At 42.3% G+C, this 22,977-nt stretch overlaps 2 protein-coding genes across 13 annotated transcripts; one reads left to right on the forward strand and one right to left on the reverse strand.

The window, feature by feature from the left end:
- The first annotated feature begins 103 nt into the window (after positions 1–103).
- On the forward strand, positions 104–22,242 carry CLIP-190 (Cytoplasmic linker protein 190). Of its 12 annotated transcripts, none has more exons than XM_070277618.1 (17): positions 104–824; positions 900–1,266; positions 9,008–9,067; positions 12,069–12,188; positions 12,268–12,309; positions 13,526–13,681; positions 13,738–13,950; positions 14,007–14,172; positions 14,234–14,411; positions 14,604–14,666; positions 15,231–15,341; positions 17,230–17,340; positions 17,806–17,872; positions 17,933–21,357; positions 21,415–21,545; positions 21,605–21,819; positions 21,878–22,242. In XM_070277618.1, exons 2-17 carry the CDS (start codon positions 990–992, stop codon positions 21,922–21,924), a joined length of 5,382 nt encoding a protein of 1,793 aa, XP_070133719.1. In that variant the 5' UTR covers positions 104–824; positions 900–989; the 3' UTR covers positions 21,925–22,242. The 12 variants fall into 12 exon arrangements, with proteins under 12 accessions (XP_070133719.1, XP_070133720.1, XP_043069813.1 ...); XM_043213878.2 differs by having other exon boundaries at positions 105–824; positions 14,601–14,666; XM_070277619.1 differs by lacking the exon at positions 14,604–14,666.
- On the reverse strand, positions 22,115–22,911 carry Polr2J (DNA-directed RNA polymerase II subunit RPB11). The gene is made up of 4 exons (XM_017251647.3): positions 22,754–22,911; positions 22,598–22,687; positions 22,366–22,540; positions 22,115–22,307 (listed from the first exon to the last, which is right to left on the reverse strand). The coding sequence occupies exons 1-4, from the start codon at positions 22,804–22,806 to the stop codon at positions 22,272–22,274; spliced, it is 354 nt and encodes a 117-aa protein (XP_017107136.1). The 5' UTR covers positions 22,807–22,911; the 3' UTR covers positions 22,115–22,271.
- Positions 22,912–22,977: the final 66 nt, after the last annotated feature.

The raw sequence follows: 22,977 nt of genomic DNA on the forward strand, positions 1-22,977 counted from the left end.
GTAATCTAATTCTTATTTTAAATTATATTTTAAAAAGTCGTTACAGACTGACCACCTAGAAAATCCAACAGGTAAGAATCCGACAACAACAGCTGGGCACACTATTCAACAACAACAAAATTCCAACGCAACGCTTGCAAGTTCGTGCAAAAAAAAATAAAATTCTAAAATTAGCTAGAAAGTGTAACAAAAACAAACGCGTTGTTTTCCAAATCGTTTCGGACTTGTCGGTGCGACTGCACATCGCTTATCCTATCGGTGGGACCAGTCCACGGCAATTACATCCCCCTCGGGTTCCGTTCTCTTCCTCTTCCTCAGTAACTGTGTCAAATAGGCAACAACAACAAAATAGACCAGAATTCAGTGCGGTGTGAGTGTGGGGCGATGTGAGCTCTAAATGCACAAATTGTTAAGCAATTTAAATCAGTTTATGGTGTTAACAGAGTGTTGCAAGTAGTGGGCATCTCGATTGCACAGAATCGGAGCAAGCAGGGCCGAAAATATCAAGTCTGAATAGAGCAATCTATATAAATAGCCCACCCTTGAAAGTGCGAGTGTGTGCATAATTTATTCGAGTGATTTGTTCCGCGTTTTTTTGAAATTATTAAGCCGCATTTGAGGCAACAACAAAGCGGTTTTTTGTTTATTTTTCGAGCTCAGCCAACGAAGAGAACGAAGTCTCCCAACCAGCTGTTCGGAGCGACCGCCAAGAGCGTGCGCGCCAAAACAAAAAAGAGGAAAACAATACAGGCACAGTGGTCTGAAAGCGCCCAAAAAGTCTACAAAAAAATACATTTTAAAGAAAAGTTTTAACTTCCTATAAGGTAAGTGCTCAGCATCCATTTTATTTTCAACTAACATTTCTATAATATTTTAAATATTATTATTACATTTCCAAGTTTTTTTTAAATCGTTTATATTTAATACGCGTGTGTCCAAAATTAGTGAAAATTTATAAAAAAATAAAATAAAAATATAAATAGTGCAAAATGAGTGAAGAAACTGGAACTATTGATGGAGCTATGGCTCCTCCTGCCCTGCCAGCCGGGACTGAACCGGAACCGGCACCGGCGCCGGCGCCTAGTGTCTCCAACTTGCCGGTCTCCACTCGGTCCAATATCCCCACGCCCGCATCCTCGGTGACTGGCATTCCAGTGGCCAGCAAACTGAAGGCTCCATCCAGTTTCGGGTCGACAGGATCGGTCTCGAAAATAGGACGGGCCTGCTGCAATCACACAACTCCCAAGGCCGGACCACCCCCAAGAGGTGAGTTTATTTTGGAATTTTTCAAGGTCACTGTAAGTTTTCTAGAACTAGCTTGGTTGTTTTAAGAAATAATATTAAAATAGTATTATTTCTGATAGTAATTTAAACTTAGTTGGCTATCCTGTCTGAATATGAGGGTTTTTATGACTAGGTTTTATTAAATCACAGTCACTTGTCTAAGTTTCACGTCGTATATCATTTTAATACATGTATTTATAATTAGTACAGTCTTTGAAAGGCTTTATTTAGTTCTACCTTAAGTTCTACTTGTTTTTTTGGAGAAATATTTGTTCCTCACTTGCTTGTCAAGTTTTTAGGTCTTAATTCATTCTATTTGATTTAATTCTTAACCTGCTCCACCTAATCCGATAACTAATAGATATTTTTAAAGGCATCTAGAAGACTTTTTCAAACTAAATGGCATTTAAATAAAAAATAGTTCCTCAGGGAACTTAGAAAAGAAGGAACCTTGTAAGAACACTATCACTTAAACCTCCCCCTCCTCCTTTTAGGCCTACTAAAGCATATTTTTATGAAAAATAAAGTATGGAGTCGTATTCTTTATTCCATTTCCTTGATTATTTTGACAACAATTTCCTTGTAATTGCCAATCTTTGCACCTTGCAACTCTTGACTCTTGATTTTTTTTCAAAAAATTCTATCAATTCGTCTGTAATTCCGGTTCGAACCACTGCAGCTATTCACACAGACACCCACTACGATATAAACACAATAATGGACTGCAATGATCTAATAAAGGCGATGACACACCCACTCACTGGCTGCCAAAAGCACAAACACTGACCCCACCCACTTGAAAGTGCACTTTTTTGCACTACACTGACCTTAAAGAACCGAGCAAGTCTTAGCTTCTAGAGACGATGTCACTTCTTCTATATATTTACAAGCCATATCTCACTTAATGTTGTCTCATTTAGACCGACAAGTGTGGCAACCGTTTTGTTTTGTAAACAAATGCTTGGAAGCATTATTTAATAATTTGGGAAACACCAACGCTTGATCGCCGCCAAGACGAAAATAAAGAAAACAAATTGCCGCCCACTCCCGGCTCTTGATTATAATTGTAGAGGCCCGAAGCCGGGCCCGAAAGTGTTTTTTTTGGTTAGGAGAATTATGGCCAATTAAGCAAACGCTGCTACCATTTAATTGAGCCGCCCATTGTGGCATGTTTGAGGCACGTAACCGCAGCCGTCGTCGACCCACTGGCCCATATAGCAAGCGATCTGTCAGCAATCCGGCCATCGATCGATCGGTTTTCTATTTCACCAGGTCCCCAATGCAACCGCGAAATAGTAGCCAGCCCCAGGGCAGGAGTTATCCAAAAATAAACACAATAAATCTTGGAGAGATTAGACTGATTCACGGGGTGAGAAAATTATAGAGTTCCCAGGGAGAATGCCTATAGATCGAGCTTTTTAATATTTGGCTTTATAGAACAGATTTGGTTAGCTACCAATCCAAGCTCCATCCACTTTCTAAAATCTCGAGAATCTCTCTTTGGAACTCTCAGATCTCCGCCAAGACCTGCCACTCACCTCACCTCACACTCAATGTCACACCGGCCGGCAATCTCTCTCCGGCTTCTAATTGAATTTGTTCTGGCAGATGTATCTGTCAGCTACAAGTGTATCTGTATCTGTGTGCGGGTCTGTTTGTGGAGATACTTTGTGCTGCGCACTTTGATGCCTGGTTCCGTTCCTCTGATCTGATCTGATATGATGGCTGCGGTCGCGCCCGCTGCTCGTGGATGAGCTTATGTCACTTTTATTGGATTTCGATCGGAAACCCAAAAGTCGAGCCCCACTCTCCCACAGAAAACCCATTTGTCTTCGCATTAAGATACAATCCTAATGGATGAGCGCTGTCGCGAGAGGGGATTACTCCATTAGATGCTAGATTCTAGAACTGGGAGGTGTTGTTTACATCAGCCAGTCGGCGGGAGAGTCAATATTGGTATTATGATTTAATACTTTTGGTCTTATTTGGCGCAACCACTTCATTGAGTCGTTAAGGCCCGAATACACGATATAATTGGAGACACGTGGTGCATATTCAAGCGGAATCAGTCTCGGGTTTCATACTGTCTGGGTTTGGGGATTTTCTTTAGATTCTCATATGGATTGTTTGCAAAGCTAGGGGGGCGTTAGCATGTTAGATCTATACAAGTTCCCAGATCTTCGAAAGTATCTATATAAAAATACAGTTACTTGGGACTTCTGTTTCAAAAATATCCCATTTATACGACTTTTTCCGATAAACCCTTTCCCAACTTAAGAGGGTCATGATGAAAAAGTACTCATTTTCATAAATAAAAACTTAAATTGATGTAGATTATGTAGAAATGGCTATTTCAATATTCGATCCTGTTACAAAGTTATAGCGGTGAGAAGTAATTGGTTTCAACGACCCCACAGAGCATTCTTTAAATTTCAAGCTAGTTTTTCTCGAAACTACTTCTTTGGAGATATTATTATAGGAATTAGAAGATATTATTTCATGATCGACATGCTAATATCTGCTTAAAAGTAGCTTAAAGAGTAGTAATTAAGAAAGTAATATATGCCTTGACACATCCTAAGTTCTCTTCGTAGGAAAATTCTAAAAACGCTCCTTTTTTGGGCCTTGCAACTGCGTATAACCCCTTAAGAGGAATCTGAGACAGGTGTCTGTCTCATTCAATCTATGTTTTGGGATTGGGATTATTTAGATTCTGGCATATACTGTTTGCAATTTTCTATTTTGACAAGCTACAGAAGAGTTAGAAAGTAAACTCTTTAATGTTTCTAGTTTCTGGATCCTAGATCCTATAGATCTCTCTAGTTATTCTTCAAAAGTGTTCCACTTACAAGACTTAATTCGAGAACACTTTCCCAACATAATCCATTTTCCTGTTCCCCAGAAATAATCTATAAATAATTGCCTCTGATTTGTTGGAATATTTCTCTTCAGCTTCCAGCAAATGTGCATAAAATTGCACGAAATGTTTGTTAATTTGTTTTATTACCTGGAAACTTAACAGAATAAAAGAAAAACTAATTAGACACGCATCGTTGTGCAAACCAGTCCCCCAAGTGACTCAGAATGTAAGGCAGTTTGTGAAATGTTTAGTTTTCCCGGAAAGTTCAGAGAACCACTAGAAAAAGTACTAATAAGACCCAGACAAGAATCTAAAATCTGGTACTGGTAAGTACTTAATGTTTCAAAAGCCCCCAGAGAGCCAGACTGATTGATGGAAAGGCGCCGCCGTCGGACGATCCATCAATATCCGATCAGAAATAAAGAGGAAATCCACAGAAAGAGTAGCGGGAGCTGCGCATTTTGTTTGCAAAATATATTAAACTTACGAGTCAGTGCGAAATATAAAAAATAAAAGCACGCTTTTTACGCCTGTAGTCGTTTATTCAATAAAAACACAGAAAGCGAGGAATTGCCACAGTGTCTGCTTGGCGAGGCACTGGCCAACAAAGCTGGGGTTTCAGTAAAAAACTGCCTCTCAGTTAGCTCTCCCGCTCCCCAAAAAAGTATCTCAAAGTTTGCGGTAGCTCCGGTTTGCGATTCACGCTCGCCGTTCAGTTACTTGTACGAGTTTTCGCGAGACGGACGTGTTGAACGCGTGCCTCCACCTCAGATGGCAGCCAATTGAACTTGATCGGCTCTATATACTATATAGCTTATATAGTGAACACGCAAACGAAATTGACGAAAATCCAAATCCAAATTCAAATCAAAATCGAAAGCCCAACGGCAGTACAACAGAGTCCAGTTTGTACGAAAGGTGATTCGAGTGGCAGGCTGACCCCTTTCTCAGTGTCCTTGGAGAGTCCCTAAAAGGAAAACATAATTCGGTGCCCTTTTCTTTATTTTCGGTGGCTATTGTTTTGATTTTTCGGGGGCACCGGTTTCTCATATTTTTGTGACTAGTGACAGCCTTTGACCTTGGCGGTGTAGTCTGGTGGCTGTTTTAAAAAAAAAAAACTAAAATTATTAGCATTTGGTAATCAAATGTATTCTTTTGTTGTGATTTTTAAACTGTGTTTTGGTTAATGAATATTTTTATTCTAAAACCAAGCCCGAGTTCTCTTGTTTTTATTGCTTTTGTGGCGATAAGATATTAAGTTTTCGTTGCTGATATCTGTGATTTAAATTGTAACATTTTTAGTTTCTTATCTCTGGTTATATTTTAGGGATTGTTTTGGTTTTTTTGAAGGTTTTTTTCTTTTAAAATAAAGGCCAAGATAATAAAAAAAAGGTCAATAAATAATGGTGACTAACTTTGATTAGGAGTTGGGTTTGGAAATCAATAGAAAAATAATGAAATAATAGAGAAACTTTAGGGATTGGAGAATAATACATGTTTCTCTATAGATTCTAGTAGTATTGTCTAATAGCTAGTAGGGTTTGTAGTCGCTTCCACGATCTTGCAATAAAACAAGAAAAATTTTCAATAAAAAGCTTCAACTTTAGCTGTCGATTTCCAAGTCGCTAATTGTGGATTTTCCGCTAACATCTGCCTCTTCCTGTTTGGACTCCATTATGCAAGCAAATTTACACTCGAAAGCTTGTAAATGGGCTAAGCACGTGTTCCCAGACCCAGTCCCCTCCATTCCACTCTCATTGAAATGTCGGCGATAACCTTAAGACTACATTCTACATCTATGTATCTACAAAACACTCCCCCCAAACAGCAATAACAAACTTCGTTTGCGGTTAACCGCTAATTAGATATAAAATTTGTTATTGCTGATTTGGATTTAAAAAAAAAGAGAGATACTTAGATACATAGATACATAGATACAATCTAAAAATACGCACGCTGAATGGTAGGACTTTCACAGCCACAACATTAGCATATTGGCCAAGAGGTTGGCTTTTAGTGCAATTTCATTGAGGTTGTCGCTTGTTTATTTATTTTTTAAGGCCCGGCTCGGTGTTGACGTCCTATTGCCAAATCCGATGGCCAACACTATATGCAAATTTTGATTTTTTTTATTTTATCGAAATTTAGTTGTTAGTTTGTCTGTAACTTTCTTTCCGTTTGTGGCTTTCTTTTCTCTGCCACGTTCCGTTCGCATAACGCACATTGTCTGAGCTTGTTGGCCAGGCCAAGTGCCAAGTGTTGTTGTTAACTGGTATTTTATCAGCGGTACACTTTTGTGAATGTTTTTGTTTTTGATAAGAGTCTCGGTATTTTGGTTTTATTCTCTCTCCAAACGACATCATTGCCAACACAAAGAACTATGGGTTGCTGTTGCCAAGTGTTATCTTGGAATTAGAAACGAGAGCTCTGGGAAGTGAAATTCTTTTCCATCTCAGACGCCGATTGTTCAGTTCTGGAGAAACATATTCATGGGCCAAGGCTACTGCTGCTGCTTACACAACTGAAACAAGCTGAAATATGGTGACATTTTCTATATAGAACCATATATACTAGCTGATTATACAATCCACCTGTAAACATTTTCGTGGGCGGGCTGTAAAGCCTTTTGAAGGCATCACCTTGGGAGACGGCTCTTCCCAGCTGTCAGACAGCCACACAATTCACACCAACTTCTGAACAAATTCTAGATACTTTTCTGTACATCTGTCGTCATTTCACTCAATTTAGTCGCCTGGTTTGTTTACAAACTCAAATATTGTTCTGTTTTGAGCTTCCCAATGAGCTCAGCTCGTGGGTGGTTGGTGCCACTGGGGCGTATGAGCAATATCACGTATACGCACCTTTGTACCGCGTACTGTCGCTAATTTGCATTGTGTTTGGTGTTCATTTGTGGGCATTTAATTGCTGTTAGTGCTTTTCTTTGGCTAATTACGCTTCACACGCCTCGAAAATGATTTTTATTTTTTGTATTTATGATGTGGCGGCACCTTTCATTGCCTTCCGGCCGATGGCTTTTACTTTTCTTGCCGACTTGCACGGCAATTTAATTACAGTTTCTTTGACTAGACACAAATCGGCAAATGAAATGCCCGAAAGAAAAATATTGAAAAGGTGGTAACCACCTTAAGTTAATTAATTTTGATGGCTGGTACACGAGTGCCGATTATGAAATGGTTCCACTTGACCATCTCGGAGAGTGATTTGTTGGTAGTCTCTGGCTCCCAGTTTCGTGTAAACAAACCCATTATTTTTATTATTTTTGGCAGTTTTCTGCTTCTAATGAATTATTGGCAAGAGCGGCTTGAAATAAGCCTAATGGTGGAGTTCATTAGGAAGTATCCGGTGGACCTCACATCTTAGCTTAGATTAGATTTTAGTTTATTTATTAAACTTTAAAATAATAAAACCGGATCTCGCTCTCGCTTTAGCAAGTTCAACTTGACGTCCAAACAATTAAGCAAAAAATAATCACTTTTTGGTCATTTTATTGTTTTGCTTACACTCGACTGCCTTTAATTATTTTTTTGTGCAATAAAGCTCTAAGCCAGAACAGGCCAAGCAAAAGTCAAACAAATTAACACGTCACTTAAGGTCTCTCGTCTTTCAAGTGCCGGGTTAAGATATTCCCCGGAGTTCTCAAGATATTTGAGTAAGATCTTGGAAAATAAATTTAATAAAAATGTGAAATACACGTGCTTGACTAAATATTGGGTTTTTGAGAGCCAAAGATGATGGATGATGAACTTCTATTTAATGATGACATTAGTGTCCATCTTCGAAAAACAGTTATAGCTCGCGACCCGCCCACACCTTAGCCGGCGATCGAACGCTCCATCAAAATTAATTGGAATGGCAATCGCGTGTGGGTTGCACCACCGCAGACCACTGACCAAATACATAGCTTTTAGCCATTTCTTGAAGACTCATAATTCGGCAAAAAACAATCCCATAATTAAGTTGTTTTTGTTTGTTTATCTGGAGATCGAAACACACGCGTCTCTCTGAATATTAATTAATCACAAGTGGAGGGAGAAGAGTATTATTTTAAGGAGAATATTTTTGTTTGTTTTTCGGTGATTTGGCAGTTATTTGTGTTAAAGGTAAACAGTCATTGATTGCAGGTGGAAAAAGTCAAATGTCAGAGATACTTCGTGTCTAGTTTCGTTCTGAGTTTCAGATAGATAGGAGCTGGTTTTCGGAGATTTTTTGAGATATTGATGGATGGCTCGTGTGGCATATGCTTATGTTATGAGAAGAGTTGTTTTAAGATATTATTACCCGGGGCAGGTGGAGTGACATTTGTTTTATTGGGACTTTGTGGACTAGAATAGGTCTAGAATTAAAATCTTGGCTAGTTAGCCAACTCATCTGCATATATTTTTAGGCTAAAAGTATGTCAAGTTTGACTTTGAAAGACAAGTATAAATCAAAGAGGTGGTATCTTATGATAAAAATCATAATTATATCAAATTAGTAATTTGATATTTTTTTTTTTGGCTTACGAGCTTTGAAAACGTGCCCCTCTTTCTGCAGAATCTGTGTAGCTTGAGATCCGGGAAGTATTGTATCTCCAATTTCTTTGAAAAGCCACTCCAACCATACCTTCACCCAACACTCATCTGGTTATCTAATCTTTCTTGAAGGCGACTCTCAAGGGGTGGGAAGTTGACCCACAACTAATAACCACTTGGGGGCTAAGCTTTCTTGGCCCGTTACCATGGCCCGAATAAAGCCATGGGTGTAATTATTTTTTAATTTTTAAGTTTATGCTCTTATTTTGTTTGCTCACCTTTGCGCTTTTGTGCTTGTTTCTTTTTTTATTTTTTAATTTTTAATTTTTAGACACAGCCAGCATGAGTCGTGAAAGCGATGACTTGAGTTCGATTAATTCGGCTTACACAGGTAATTATGATTTTTATTTTTTATATTTTTATGGCATTTTTTTAATAATTTACACATGACTTTAATTGGGCTTTTGCTGAATGCGATTTTATTTAATCTCCTTACATGACATTATTAATTTTTAATTAATTTTCAATTAATTGCTTGATGATGAGGATCATTTTGGGAATATCATAATTAATAAGAGTCTAATTAACTTGTCTCTAAAGAAATCTCTAACTAGTTACACTAAAGATAGTGCTTCTATCTTCAAGATTAGATATCTTATCAGGCTGGTAATTAATTCATAGACGATAGAGCTCGAATCGAAGTAGAATCTCAAAACAATCCCACGATCTGAGAGGCGCAATCAAAGGTCTATTAAGGCCGACTATCGGCTATGATAAGTCATAATTTTAATCGCTTTTTGCCATAGCTGAAGGGGGAAATCCATTAGCCCCCCAAGTCTGGTATTGGAATGTTCATTCAACTGGCAGGCTGCCCTTCTGCTGCCACATGGCCTCTCGATTTTGTCGCATTATTCGAAACACGTTCTAAGCTCTCGAAACAAATCGAAATTGTAATGCGAAATACGCGTTCCAACCGGTTGTTTTTTTTTTGGGTATTTACTTTAGAGTATAGGTATCTAGTATATATCTATAATTAATATATATGTGGGACACGCCTTGTCACGTAAGCATCTTCATCTGGAGAACCAGTTTTCTATTTGGCGAAATTCTAGTTTGTCGCACAAAGGTTCCTGTTGAAAGCATTTAACATTTCCAGCAATCGAATAAATAAATATTCATTCTGAATTAGCGATGCAATTACCGATGGGCGCCCAGAACAATGAGCGGAGATTAAATCGATTGAGATAAATATAATGCTAGTGGCAGTGGTTACTCACTAAAATGGACACTAACTAATGACAAGGAAGCTTACAAGTAAAAGGGGGCTTGTAACCACACCTCCAGGTGGTTTATTTTTATCACAAAACCCACTTAACTCAGACGACTAACCCAGACTGCTACCTCAATTAAAAGCTCTACTGTAGCTGGCTTGGTGGAGCTGCTGGGAACTGCCCACAGTGATCAGGAACCTCTCGAGCTCGAGCTCGATCTCGAGCTGCAACTGCGACAGCTAATAATCAGCTTTTGTCGGCACTCGCAGATGGATTTGCATTCAAAATGCCAAAAAGTCATGTAAGTCCGAGCCTGGAGGCAACTGCACGACATGTGGGCAGCTCAGTTGCATCACAGAGCAGTAAAAGTATCTCAGATACTTGTAGATATATCTTGTAGATATCGTAGTATCCTAAAGATTTATTCTCAGTGTCCAAGCCTACATTGGAAACTGCATTTGCAACCTACACTGTAGCCAAGATACCTGCACACAGTTTAGTTTAATTAAATGTTTGTTTAATCATTTCGAGAGATAATGGGCTAGTGACATGACCAGCACTGTTGGCTGATTTATCGCCGGGCAGCGCGCGATCGGTGCTCCGTAAAAGGTGCCCGCGAATATGTGTGTATCTTTTTGGCCAGAATCGTAGAGGAGTCGTGCACAAAGTGGGTCGAAGCCAAGTTTCAGCGGCGCCACTAGCATCTCTGGCAGCGGTGTGCTTTGATGAATCACCCATCGGCGGGCAGTGTACGCTGCGTATCTGTCAGATACATGAGTTCATTAGCTGCGACACTGAATGTCAACTGCAAGGAAATCGCTCGTGTTCGTCATCTAGGTGCGTGCGTATTTTTAGAATCGACAGCTACAGATGACGTTTCACAGTTAAATGTTGCATGTTATCTGGAGGGGGGGAATGGCTGTCAGGCAGGGGGGGCTAAATTAGCGAAGGTAGCGATCGAGTCGAGTGTGATTTATTGGCTGGCATTGGCCGGCTCGAAACATTACATAAAGCCAGGCACTCACAGCGAGATACTGAGAATGTCCGCCCCTTACAATTAGTGAAAGTTGGCTGGCAAAAGATACACACACAAGATAATTAAAAAAAGTATCTATGAACAGGTCGAGATACAAAATAAATTGCTACCGTCATGATGTATAATGGCAAATAATAACAAATAGTCTTGCACGATCTGTATCCGAACCTTGAAGACCAGCCAGTTGGCGTGTCATGGCCTGGGCTTGATTAGCCAAAAACAGTAGCCGAGTAGCTGAAGAAGGCACAGCAGCATGGCTGGTGTAAATTAAAAAAAAAAAGCAAAAAAATAATAAAAGCAATTCCAACTGACAAAAACACAATTAACTACAAGACTGTATAGAGCTTTGTATCTGTATCTGTATCTGAAAAGTAAACGGAAACCGAAATCGTGCAATTGAAAATTGAAATCTTTGTGGTGTCTTCTCCGCAGATACTCCTTTGTGCTGTGGAGTCTCCTGCTGTCTGCCATTCAGAGCTTTGAAAACGTTACCAAACTGTCGACAATTTAATTGATTTATGGAATTATATGGCTCTTTCTCCTCAGAAAGAGAGAAGAAAGATTGATTTTGAAAGTGGGGCTTCCAAAGGGAAGTGAAAGAATATCCATAAGTGTTTTGGCATGAAAGCTTTTCAAGAATGATAATTGGGGAGTCTTGTGAGATACGTTTATGATTCAGGATTGTAGCTCAGTCATGGTTAGTTTTTATAGATCTGAGAGATCTAAGATCTAAGATAATAGCCCCTCTAGCCTCTTGGACTTGTATTTCGGGTCTAATAACATCTCGGATTACCGTTCGTTCGCTGCCTCTAACCTCTACCACCACAACTGCTTGCGGCCAAGATCTTATTAGCCAACTTTCACAACCCAAAAAAAAAATGAGCAAATTGGGCTTAACACAAATGCGCTAATTTCTAACCAATACCGATAACCACTCATACATATGTAGTATATAAGGCTATGAGAGAGCTTGTTGTTGTTGTTGTTGGCTAACAACTTGGCCAAAAACGCCAAATGCTAAATACTACTATTTGCGAATGCAGTTCTCATGGCTCTGTATATATATATATCTATATAATGTACAGATCTCTATCAAGAGACCGTCAGACGCTTTACGCGCTCCTCGCTCTCACCCACGTCCGACTGGGACCGCTTCTCGCCCGCTCGCCGCTCCCTCAAGTCGGAGGCTGGAAGTCGCGCATCTTGTAAGTTCCTTCCAGCTCCCAGCATCTCAGCATGTATCTTTATCTGTTTTTGTATCTTTGTTTTTGTATCTGCAAAAAGATGATTATTATCTCGAAGCCACTGGGCGACGTCGCAGCTCAGGTAAGCATACACAGCATTCCACTCGATTGTGGGTGGCTCATGAAAAGTATCTTTGTATCTTGTATCTGCAAAGCGGGTTCTGGCCATGTGCGCAGGTGGCTATCTTATGCATCTGGGTTACTTGCTCGCTCCTTAAACGGCAAAAAGCGCACAATTTATGACCAAACTGACTATTCCACGTACACGATCTATAAGATACAATCCAATCCAAGACATGTATCTTCAGAGGCCCAAACTATTGTCAAATTAGAGCCTAATGAGGTTATCTCAGTGGGTGTAATTGCGTCTCTAATGAGCCAGACGGTGGCTGCGACAATATTTGCAAGTCAACTCAAGACAAGGTCTTTCTAGGGTTAAGGTCTGTAAGGGCTAACGAATTCGGGCCACAGTCGTTACGGTTTTGATGGGAAATAAATTGATGGGGAAACTTAATCCATAAAATGATTAGAAAATATTAAATTAAGTGGCTGAGCAGGGTTTATGGTAATTTAAGTGAAGGGAGTTGGGTTGCCTAATATTTTTACAGGCAAGTTTGAGTTTTATTAATTATGCAGAATTATTTTTAATAAAATATGAATATTCAGCTTGAAAATTAATGAATCTAAGAGCTGTTTTTATAGACAAAAGGTTATGATTTTATGAATTGAAAAGCCATTTAAGCTTTGAATTCTCCTCCAAAGAACGAGGTAATAAATTTGAGGCGTAGTTCAGTTCAGAATCATGAGCCAGTTGCCATATCTAATGGGTGTGGGTGGATGCAGCCAGCCAGCCAGCAGGAATGATATAAACTCTACTGACACAACACGCTGGCTGGATGGCTGGCAAATTGTTGTTATGACTTCATTGGGTTGCATGCAATAATCGGCTTATTTCCTGCAATTTTCCACTTAATGGTTTTTCATTCAGACCTCTCAGACCTCAGAGACCTGTAGAGTATCTATCTAGAATAACACTTTAACCTCAAGTCAAGTTTAAACATCGATATCCATTATGCGGGGGATCACTCGCTCTCAATGGCTTTCCATTGAGGCCCCGGGATATGCAAATAGATGACATCATAGCCGGGCAATAAAAAATGAACCATACTGGGGAGATAAATGAAAACGCAGTCAGGCCAATTGTAGCATTGTAAAAAGTGTACTTTGATTGATGACTTAGTTGGCGATAGAGACTAATGGACCTCCCAACTTGATATTTATTTCCCATCGGTCGGCAGACCACAACAGCGCCGTACTGACGGCCAACACAGACCAGTTCATCATCGGCCAGCGGGTCTGGGTGGGTGGCATCCGGTCCGGAAAGATTGCCTACATCGGCGAGACACACTTTGCCCCTGGCGACTGGGCGGGCATAGTCCTGGACGAGCCCAATGGTAAGATCTATACTCTAGTCCTGGAGGACCTCTTCTAACCAGCTCGCACTTTTTAGGGAAAAACGATGGCTGTGTTTCTGGGAAGCGTTACTTCCAGTGCGAACCCAAGTGCGGCATCTTCTCTCGGCTCACGCGACTCACCACATACCCGATGTCCGGGGCCCAGACCCCGACCTCGCCCCTGGCCAAGAACTCCCCAGACAGATCGAGGACTGTGTCCCCAACGGCCAGCATCCGGAGCTCCATGCTTCGCAGTCCCGGAATCGGCAGTAAGTATCTCAGTCTCATCTCAGTCTTTGGGAGATACTCTAAGATACTCTTTCAGAAAACGGGCTTACTGTGGGGGATCGGGTGATTGTCTCCTCGGGATTCGGAAGTCGTCCTGGCCTTCTACGCTACTTGGGTGAGACGCAGTTCGCTCCTGGCAACTGGTGTGGCGTGGAACTGGACGAGGCCAGTGGCAAGAACGATGGAGCTGTTGATGGTATAAGGTACTGTTCCCTAATGGGATATCTATTGGATTATAATAACCCCCTCCCCCCTTTTTTGTAGATATTTCGAATGCAAGCCCAAGTACGGTGTGTTTGTACCGATAGCAAAGGTCTCCCTGTCGCCGTCCTCGAAGAAGACGCGCCTCTCAAGGACCGGATCGAGGGAATCCCTGACCTCCATAGGGACCATGAACAGTATCGCTACCACGAACACGTCGCGCATGCGCATGAATGCCCAGGTATAAGCGGTGTCCTTGAGAAGAGCCTTCCTTGCTCTTCCCCAAACCCCAAACAGTTAGGCTACACTTTACAGTTTATGTTTATTTTTGTTACTTTCAACTTTGACCCATTAACCCATTGACGCCCCTTGTTGATTTTGATTCGAGCCTCGGTACTAACTAAGTTACAATTCTAATCGCAATCCCTAGCAGCGCAAGTCGAGCACGCCCGTTAAGCCAATACTAGCGACGCCGAAATCCCAGTTTTCCATGCAGGTATGCTAACAAAAAAAAACCAATATCCACAAGGTGTTCCTTTGGTCTTAAGTAGCCCTATAAGCTTGGAGAGCTCTCGTCCAACCCATGGGCGATGGCTGGCCACTGGGTTCGGGTACTCCCTGTGTACATTTGTTGTCTAACACTTAGCTCTTAAGACGTACCACTAATCATAGATACTAATACCACACTACACTACACTACACACCTATCCCACCTTCCAAAAAAAAAACAGAATTTGTAATTTAATAATAAATGTTCTGGCAATGAACTCTTTGTTTTTTATTACACTCCGTATCCCTTAAAAATAAGATCTATTCAAGTACTTCCTGCACGCTTTGAATGTCTCTCTGTATATATCGCTATAATGCATGTGTGTCTGCTGTCAACGGTAAAGGTAATGAATGCCACAAGCTCTTGCCACAAGCTATTGCTACAAGCTGCACCCTGTTTCTGTTTCTGTTTCTGTTACTGTACATATACACCCACAACCTATATCTCTATATTGTCTGTTTGTCGGGCATATATCATAAGCTTGCTTCTATACCCTGATCCCTTCTGTAGGATCTGCTGCGCGAGAAGCAACAACATGTGGAGCAGCTGATGGTGGAGCGGGACCTGGACCGAGAGGATGCCCAGAACCAGGCGCTGCAGCTGCAGAAGAACATCAACGAGGTAATTATCTTCACCGATACCATGTACACACCGCTGCCCTATGCGGACCGATCGCGACCCTATCTCCTGCCGGCCAAGAAGCCCAGGCAGCGTCACCTCTGGGTGCCCACCACCCTCAGCAGCAGTATAACGAGCACCACAAAGCCACCATCACTGGCAGGAGGAGCAACATGCAACAGGCAGCCACTCCAGCAACAGAAGCAGCCCCAACACCAGCAGTCCAAACCAAAGAAAGTCTGGTTTTGCGATAAAAAGAAACTCTTTCCAGTTGGCTGACCAGCTGCCCAGTCACTTGTGCAGTTTCGGTTTCGATTAATTGTGTTATGTTTTTGTTTCTGCATTGCACCTGCTGGCTCAGCACACCCACCACCCCCTACCACCCACCACCCACCTCCCACACTCCCACACTCATTGGGGAAATCATTTCCTTTTCGTTTGGTTACCTCCCTGTTGCCTGTTTTTTGTTAACATTTTTTGTTTTCATGGTCTTGTGTTTTTTTGTTTTGTTTGTGATTTTAACTCAAACTCACTTAATGTCAGCACCCCCTAATTTTCGTTCTTAACCAGAAGCCAGAGTGGTGGAGTCAGAAAACCCGAGTCAGTCATCATCCGTCAGTCATTTTCCCCAACAATGATTCATCCAATTAATCTTGAAGGCTGAGAGAAGGTCTAACTAGGCATGAAGGGGTCATCTAACTCGGTCTAAATTCGGCTAACAGAGGGTTAAGGGTTAAGGGGATTATCTGACAAGTCTGCAACCATATCCTATAATCCTAAATATACATACAAGTATATAGAATCTTCCTTCATAAATTAAGGTTCTTTTGGAGAAGAATCTCTCACAATCCAACCTTCAGCTATCATTTACCTTAAAGATAGTATTACTTACTATAGTACCTATTATTATTTGCATTAATTATTCACACCTTGCCACATTTTGTTTCAAAAGCCTACAGCCCTTACCTCTGGGGAGACTATTTTCGGAGGTGACTGTCTGGGATGATTCAGTTTTCAGTGCTTTCTGTTTGGTTACTTTTTTGAATAAACTGTTTGTACTTGTAATTACCTTACTGGGTAGCTGTTATCTGTGAGTTTGAGTTGAAAATTAGCAACAAAATTATCACCCACTTACCTACCTACCCATCCAACCATCCATCCTGATCCTGTTTAACGCAAAACCAACCAATCCAACCACCAATTAGAGATTAGAGAGGCTGTTTGCAGATTTTCTATATATAGTACTTGTATGATTATAGCAAATACTGATCGAAGCGGATCGCTGGAGACGTCTGATAGCGCGGCATAGCATAAGGCTGTCTGATCTGCGGCGCGAGTTCCGCGGCTGGTCGGGCAAGCACGAGAGTCACTGCATCCTGCACAGTGTCCTCACCCCCCTGGGTGTCAAGTGAATGTCCTGAAATGTCCTGGATGTTGGAATTGGAGTGGCTCAAAAGCAACTTTCTTCGGAGCGAGAAAGGATTTGAAAACTGAAGACAACTGATGAAGTCTGCACAGCGTTTTAAGCTGAAATACAACCAAATACAGAATAAAGTATCTACAAGATACATGCGAAAAATAACAAAGGCCAACCATAAAACCAAAACGAATAAAAAACTATCTTAAATAAATGGTTATTTGGCCAAAAAAAAAAAGAATACGAAAATATTATGGAATATGGAAAAGTTGTTCAACAATTTTTGATTATTTTGTACGAAAGCGAATTTTCTTGCTGTTGGTTTAGTTTATACGATATATACGATATATATTACTTACTTACTTTATAAAGAAAAATACATTAACAATTTCAACAATGTTGTTTTATTTATGGTCTTGACTACGATTGCTAATTCTGTTTCTATATATTCCCGATTCTGATCCCGATCCTCAGCTGAAGGCCAGAATAGTCGAGCTGGAGACCGAGTTGGGGGATGAGCGCAAGAAGAGCGAAGAATTGCAGTTTTCCGTAGACGAGGCTCAGTTTTGTGGTGATGAGTTGAATGTAAGGAGGAGATTTAGAATATTTAGACTTGGGACAGGGGATTTGGATAGTTTCTTATCTAAGATATAGTATCTTTTACCTTTCATTAATTGATTTATTGATACTTAGCTTTGGTTTTATTTTTTACAGTGTAGAATGCCTTTTTTTATGCTTTAAAAAATAAATAAATTCAAGTCTTTGGCTTAAAAAATCCATAAATATTTGTTTAATTTAAAAAATTCACCTCAATTTTGGTGGTTTTTTCTTTTAGTGGCAGAAAGTATGCTACAGTTTTTTATAAAAAAGTCCAAGCCCCAAAGAAAAGCTTCAATTAAACAAACCCCAATAATTGCCTTTAAATTAATTTATTTTAAATTTAAAATTATAAAAATAAATTCATAAATTAGGAGAGATCTATCCAAATCCTTTAGCCAGTCTATATTCAAAACCCAAGACCCAATAATACAAGTTCCTATCTTTCTTCAGGCTCAGTCTCAGGTCTACAAGGAAAAGATCCATGATCTGGAATCAAAGATCACCAACTTGGTGTCGGGTAATACCATTCTACCAACCATTCTTCCACAAACCAGCTGAATAATATTTCCCCCTTTAGCCACGCCTAGTTTGCAGAGTGTGCCGCCCCCTGTCTCGCCACCCGATGACAGTGCCTTCAAAGAGGAGATCGCCCAGTTGCAGGAGAAACTCAATGCCCAGCAAAGGGAGGCGGAGTCCCGGCTGGCGGAGCAACAAGAGGAGGAGCAACGTCTGCGGGAGAACGTCAAGTATCTGGAGGAACAGAATGCCACGCTCCAGGCCGAGCTGGTGGGCAAGGACGAGTCCCTGGAGAAGTTCTCGCTGTCGCAGAGCGGCATCGAGAATCTGCGCCGGGAACTGGCCCTGCTCAAGGAGGAGAACGAGAAGCAGGCGCTGGAGGCGCAGGCGGACTTTGCCCTAAAGTTGGCCGCCAAATCCGAGGAGCTGGACAAGGTCAGCTGCGAACTGCTCAGGCTGAAGGCGGCCTCAGATTCGCTGGAAAACGAGCGGGCCAACAAAACGGACGAGTGCGAGATCCTGCAGACGGAGGTGCGCATGCGGGACGAGCAGATCAAGGATCTGAGCGAGAAGGTGGATGAGCTCACCACCCAACTGAACGTCCAAAAGGCTGACAGCTCCGCCCTCGATGAGATGCTGAAGCTCCAGCAGGCTGGGGGAGCGGAGAAGGACTCTGTTCTGGAACAAAGTCAGAAGGAGATCGTGAAGCTCAAGGAAGAGGTGGCCAAGAACCAGGAAGAAAAGGAGCAACTACAGAAGCAATTAAGAGAAGCGGAGCAGTCGGTGGACCAGGAGAAGCTAGTCAGGAAGGAGCTAGAATCCGAAATTAGTAAAGTTAAGGCAGAAAAGGAGGCCGCTGAGCAGCAAGTGGCCGCCAAGCAAGCCGAACTGGAAGCTTGCCAAAGGGAGCAGGCCGAAACCAACTCTCGACTCCTGGAGGCCAAGGAAGAAAATACTCAAAAGGATCTCCAGATAGTCGATTCCAACGCCGTTATCCAGAAGTTCCAGAAACTGTTGGAGGAAAAAACTCAAGTGGAGGAAAGTCTACTGGCTAGCCAGGAGCAGCTGAAGAAGAGCCAGGAGGAAGCCACCAAGGAGAAGGACTCGCAACTTGAGGAACTCCAGACTAGATTTTCAGAGACCGAAAATGCCCTGAAAACAAGCCAAACCCAATTGGAGCAACTCCAGCAGCAGGCAGCAGCTTCCGGGGAGGAGGGAGCCAAAAACCTGGCCAAGCTGCAGGAGGAGATTAGCCAGCTCAAGGCGGAGGCGGAGAAGGCCCAAGCGCAGGTGAAGTCAACTCAGTCTGATGTGGAAGCCAAAGCCAAGCTGCTGGAGGCAGCCAATGGCTCACTCGACGAGGAAACCAAGAAGGCGGCCAAGCTGCAGGAAGAGATCACCAGACTCAAGTCCCAAATGGAGGAGACTCAGTCGAAGCTCTGCTCAAGTCAGACCGATGTGGAGTCCAAGACCAAACAGCTGGAGGCGGCCAACGGGGCTCTGGAGAAGGTCAACAAGGACTACGCCGAGTCCCGAGCAGAGGCTTCCCACCTGGAAGATCAACTGAAGGAGATTACCGAAACGCTTCACGCGGAACTGTTGGCGGAGCGTTCCTCCAGCACCGACTTGCACTCGAAGCTGTCCAAGTTCTCGGAGGAGTTGGCCACCGGCCAGAAGGAGCTGACCAGCAAGGCGGATGCCTGGAGCCAGGAGATGCTGCAAAAGGAAAAGGAGCTTCAGGATCTACGCCAGCAGCTGCAAGACAGTCAGGATGCTCAAACGAACCTCAAGGCTGAGGGCGAACGGAAGGAGGCTTCGATGAGCGAATCCATCAAGACGCTGGAGGAGCAGGTGTCCAAGGCTCAGACGGAGAACAAGCAGCTGAGCAGTGGGACTCAGGAGACCATCAAGGATCTGCAGGAGCGGCTGGAAATCACCAACACAGAGATCCAGCACAAGGAGAAGATGGCCGCCGAAGACGCTCAGAAGATATCGGACCTGAAGACTCTAGTGGAGGCCATCCAGGTGGCCAACGCCAACATATCCCAAACCAATGCCGAACTCTCCACTGTGCTGGAAGTGCTCCAGGCGGAAAAGAGCGAGACGAACCACATATTCGAGCTCTTCGAGATGGAGGCAGACATGAATGCCGAGCGCTTGATCGAGAAGCTCACAGCCATGAAGGATGAGCTGAAGGAAACCCATGTCCAGGTGGAGGAGGGAAGCAAGAAACAGCAAGAACTCGAGCAGAAACTGGAGGAGGCGCTGCAGAGTAAGCAGGGAATCGAGAAAGACGCCATCAACGCAGCGGATAATGTTGTGGAACTTCAAAAATCTCTGGAAGAACTCAAGGGGTCCCTCAAACTTAAGGAGGAGCTGGTCTTGGATTTCGAGGGAAAACTTACAGATACAAGCTCGCAACTGGAGGCCAAAACGAAATCTTCTCAGGAACTACAGGGAAAGTTGGAAGAGGCTTTGGTTAGAGAGAAGACTCTAGAAGAAAAGCTAGAAAAATTAAACGAAGAACTAAAAGAATCCTTGAAAACGGACCAGGTGCTCAAGGAGCAGGTCTTGAAGGATAAAGAAGCTAGGCAGAAACTAGAAGAGACCCTGAAGGAGCAAAGTAAGAACTGGGAGGAGCAACGCACGTTGTTTGAAGAAAAAGAGAAGCACCTGCAGGGTGAGGTTTCAAAGCTATCTGAGGAGCTGGAGAAAATCAAAGAAAGCAGCGATAAGGCTGGAGTAGCCTTGTGCCAAGCTCAGGACTTTGTCAAGGACTATGAAGGAGAACTCCAGAAGGTGAAGGAGCTACTCGAAAATCAAAAGCAAATAAACAAAAATCTGGAGGAAACTCTGCTGAAGGCGCAGGAGAACGAGGGCAGCTTGCAAGACAAATCGCAGGCGGTACTAGAGCAACTAAGTCACTTCCAGCAAGCCAACGCCGAGCTGCAGGAATCGGTTGGCCAAAAGGATGAGCTTCTAAAGAGTCTGACAACCCAACTTCAAGATAGCAATAGCCAGCTGGAAGACCAAAAGAGAAGCCACAACGAAGTGCAGGATAAGCTGGAAAAGGCTCAGCAGAAGGAGAGGGACCTCCTGGAGGAGACATCGAAGCTAAGCGAGCAGATAAGCCAGTTGAGGCAAGCTAATGAGGAGCTCCAGAAATCCCTGCTGCAGAGCAAGGCCCTGTTGGAGAAGGGCAACGAGTTCGATTCCCAGTTGGCAGAGTACCAAAAGGTCATCGATGAAATGGATGAGACGGCCTCCATGAAGTCCAAGCTGCTGGAGCAGCTTCAAAAGCGGGTCGCTGAGCTGGAGGCGGCCCTGCACTTGGCCAACGAAGCCCAAAAGACAGCTAGCTACGAGATGACGGAACTGAGGCGTCGGTTGGAGTCGCTCGATCAGGAAAGGTCCATGGAGATTCTCTCACTCAAGGCTCAGGTAAATGGAGCGACAGTCAAGTCCAGTGGTGGTGGCGATGTGGAGGTAAGTTTCCTTAATTATTTGGTGATGTTTTAAATAAAAATTTGTATACTTTTCTAGGGCTCTGATAACGACAGTAGCCTGGCCAAGATCAACTTCCTCAACTCGATCATTGCAGACATGCAGCAAAAGAACGATGCCCTCAAGGCCAAGGTCCAGACCCTAGAAACTCTCCCCATGGACTTTACCAAGTATTAAGATTTAATTACAGACTTAAAATATATATTTTAATATTTTATTTGAACCTCAGACCCCATGCCTTTGATGTGTTGACCAAGCGAAAACCGGCTCCTCGACTCTTCTGCGACATCTGTGACGAGTTCGACAAGCACGAGACAGAGGACTGTCCCATCCAGGCCGGTGATGATCGGGATGACTCGCCGCCCCCCTCCACTGAAGCCAACAACAACGAAAAGAAGGACCGAAAGCTTCCTGCTCCCAGAAAGTACTGCGAGTCCTGCGAGGGTGAGTTGCAATCTTTATTCCTATTCTTTGAACCTTAAAGACAAGTCTTCCCTTCCAGTCTTTGGCCACGATACCAGCGAATGTGCCGACGAAGAGACCTACTAGTTATAGACCAAATTTTTAAATTAAATTCCTGCTTACCTTGTTTTGGACCCTTGGACTTAACCGTATTGCGAGATCGATCAGATGAACTACCTTTCAACATACCTCGTCGAGAGAGCTTCACTCTAGCTAACAAAAAACATTCTATACTTCAAATTGTGATCTTGCGTTTTTACAGATGCGTGGAATGTAGTCTATTTTAAATTGTTTTTATTTATTTAATGCGACGTGTGAATCACTTGCGGTTGTTTCGTATTTTTTGAATGTAAAAATATTGTAAAAAGGAAAAATTTTAAATTATAATGTGGAACGAAAGAGAGAGTTTATTGGCTTTTAATTATAGTTTAAAGTTAATCTCCGCCCTCCTTTTTCTCCTTAATGGCATCCTGGAAAGAAAAGGGCTTTGAAAATATTCCTGTTTACTGGCAGCATGTAGTATCCTACCTTAAATCGCTCCTCGAAAAGGGACAACTCAGCCAGCAGATCGGTAATAGCATTCATGAAGGCTTCTTGTGGAGAGTAGTCCGCCGTAGTCTGGATTCTGATGACGAACTTGTGCTCCAGGGGATGGGGCACTTTGTAGCCGGCAAACAAAACATTCGGGTCCTTCAACAGTTGGCTGCAATCGAAATAAGTGGGTTCATTTTTACAAATAAAGGTAAACGATAGCTCTTACTTGCGGATCATGTTTCCCAGAGTATGATCCTCCTTATTTATTGTAAATATTGCCGCATTTGTCACTTTTGTATCCAATTCCTTAATGATTCTGCCAAAAAATAAATAAAAGTAAATTAAATGTGTTACTACATGTGTGTTTCATTTTTTAACTTACTTCTTCTCGCCTTCATACAGCAGGAATGATTCGAATGTTGGTGGCGCATTCATTTTTCGAAGTTAATTTGTCAAATTACAGAAAAATGCGAATTGTTTACGATATTCTGCACGCTTAGATGTCTTTGAGCTAGGGATGCAAAAACATCGATGTCACTATCGATAGTATCGAGGTTTTTTAAAAAGTCGATATATCGATGTATTTTTCAGAACATCGATGTTTTA

This window comes from Drosophila bipectinata, chromosome 2L (genome assembly GCF_030179905.1).
Source record: "Drosophila bipectinata strain 14024-0381.07 chromosome 2L, DbipHiC1v2, whole genome shotgun sequence".
Taxonomy (NCBI): Eukaryota; Metazoa; Arthropoda; class Insecta; order Diptera; family Drosophilidae; genus Drosophila; species Drosophila bipectinata.

Coding starts and splice junctions, on each gene's coding strand:
- CLIP-190 (XM_043213878.2), top strand. CDS start 990: ATGAGTGAAGAAACTGGAACTATTGATGGAGCTATGGCTCCTCCTGCC. Junction 1,267..9,007: donor GGCCGGACCACCCCCAAGAG/GTGAGTTTATTT, acceptor TTTAATTTTTAG/ACACAGCCAGCATGAGTCGT. Junction 21,546..21,604: donor CTCCCCATGGACTTTACCAA/GTATTAAGATTT, acceptor TTTGAACCTCAG/ACCCCATGCCTTTGATGTGT.
- Polr2J (XM_017251647.3), bottom strand. CDS start 22,806: ATGAATGCGCCACCAACATTCGAATCATTCCTGCTGTATGAAGGCGAG. Junction 22,688..22,753: donor CTGTATGAAGGCGAGAAGAA/GTAAGTTAAAAA, acceptor ATTTTTTGGCAG/AATCATTAAGGAATTGGATA. Junction 22,308..22,365: donor TTTTCGAGGAGCGATTTAAG/GTAGGATACTAC, acceptor TTTTCTTTCCAG/GATGCCATTAAGGAGAAAAA.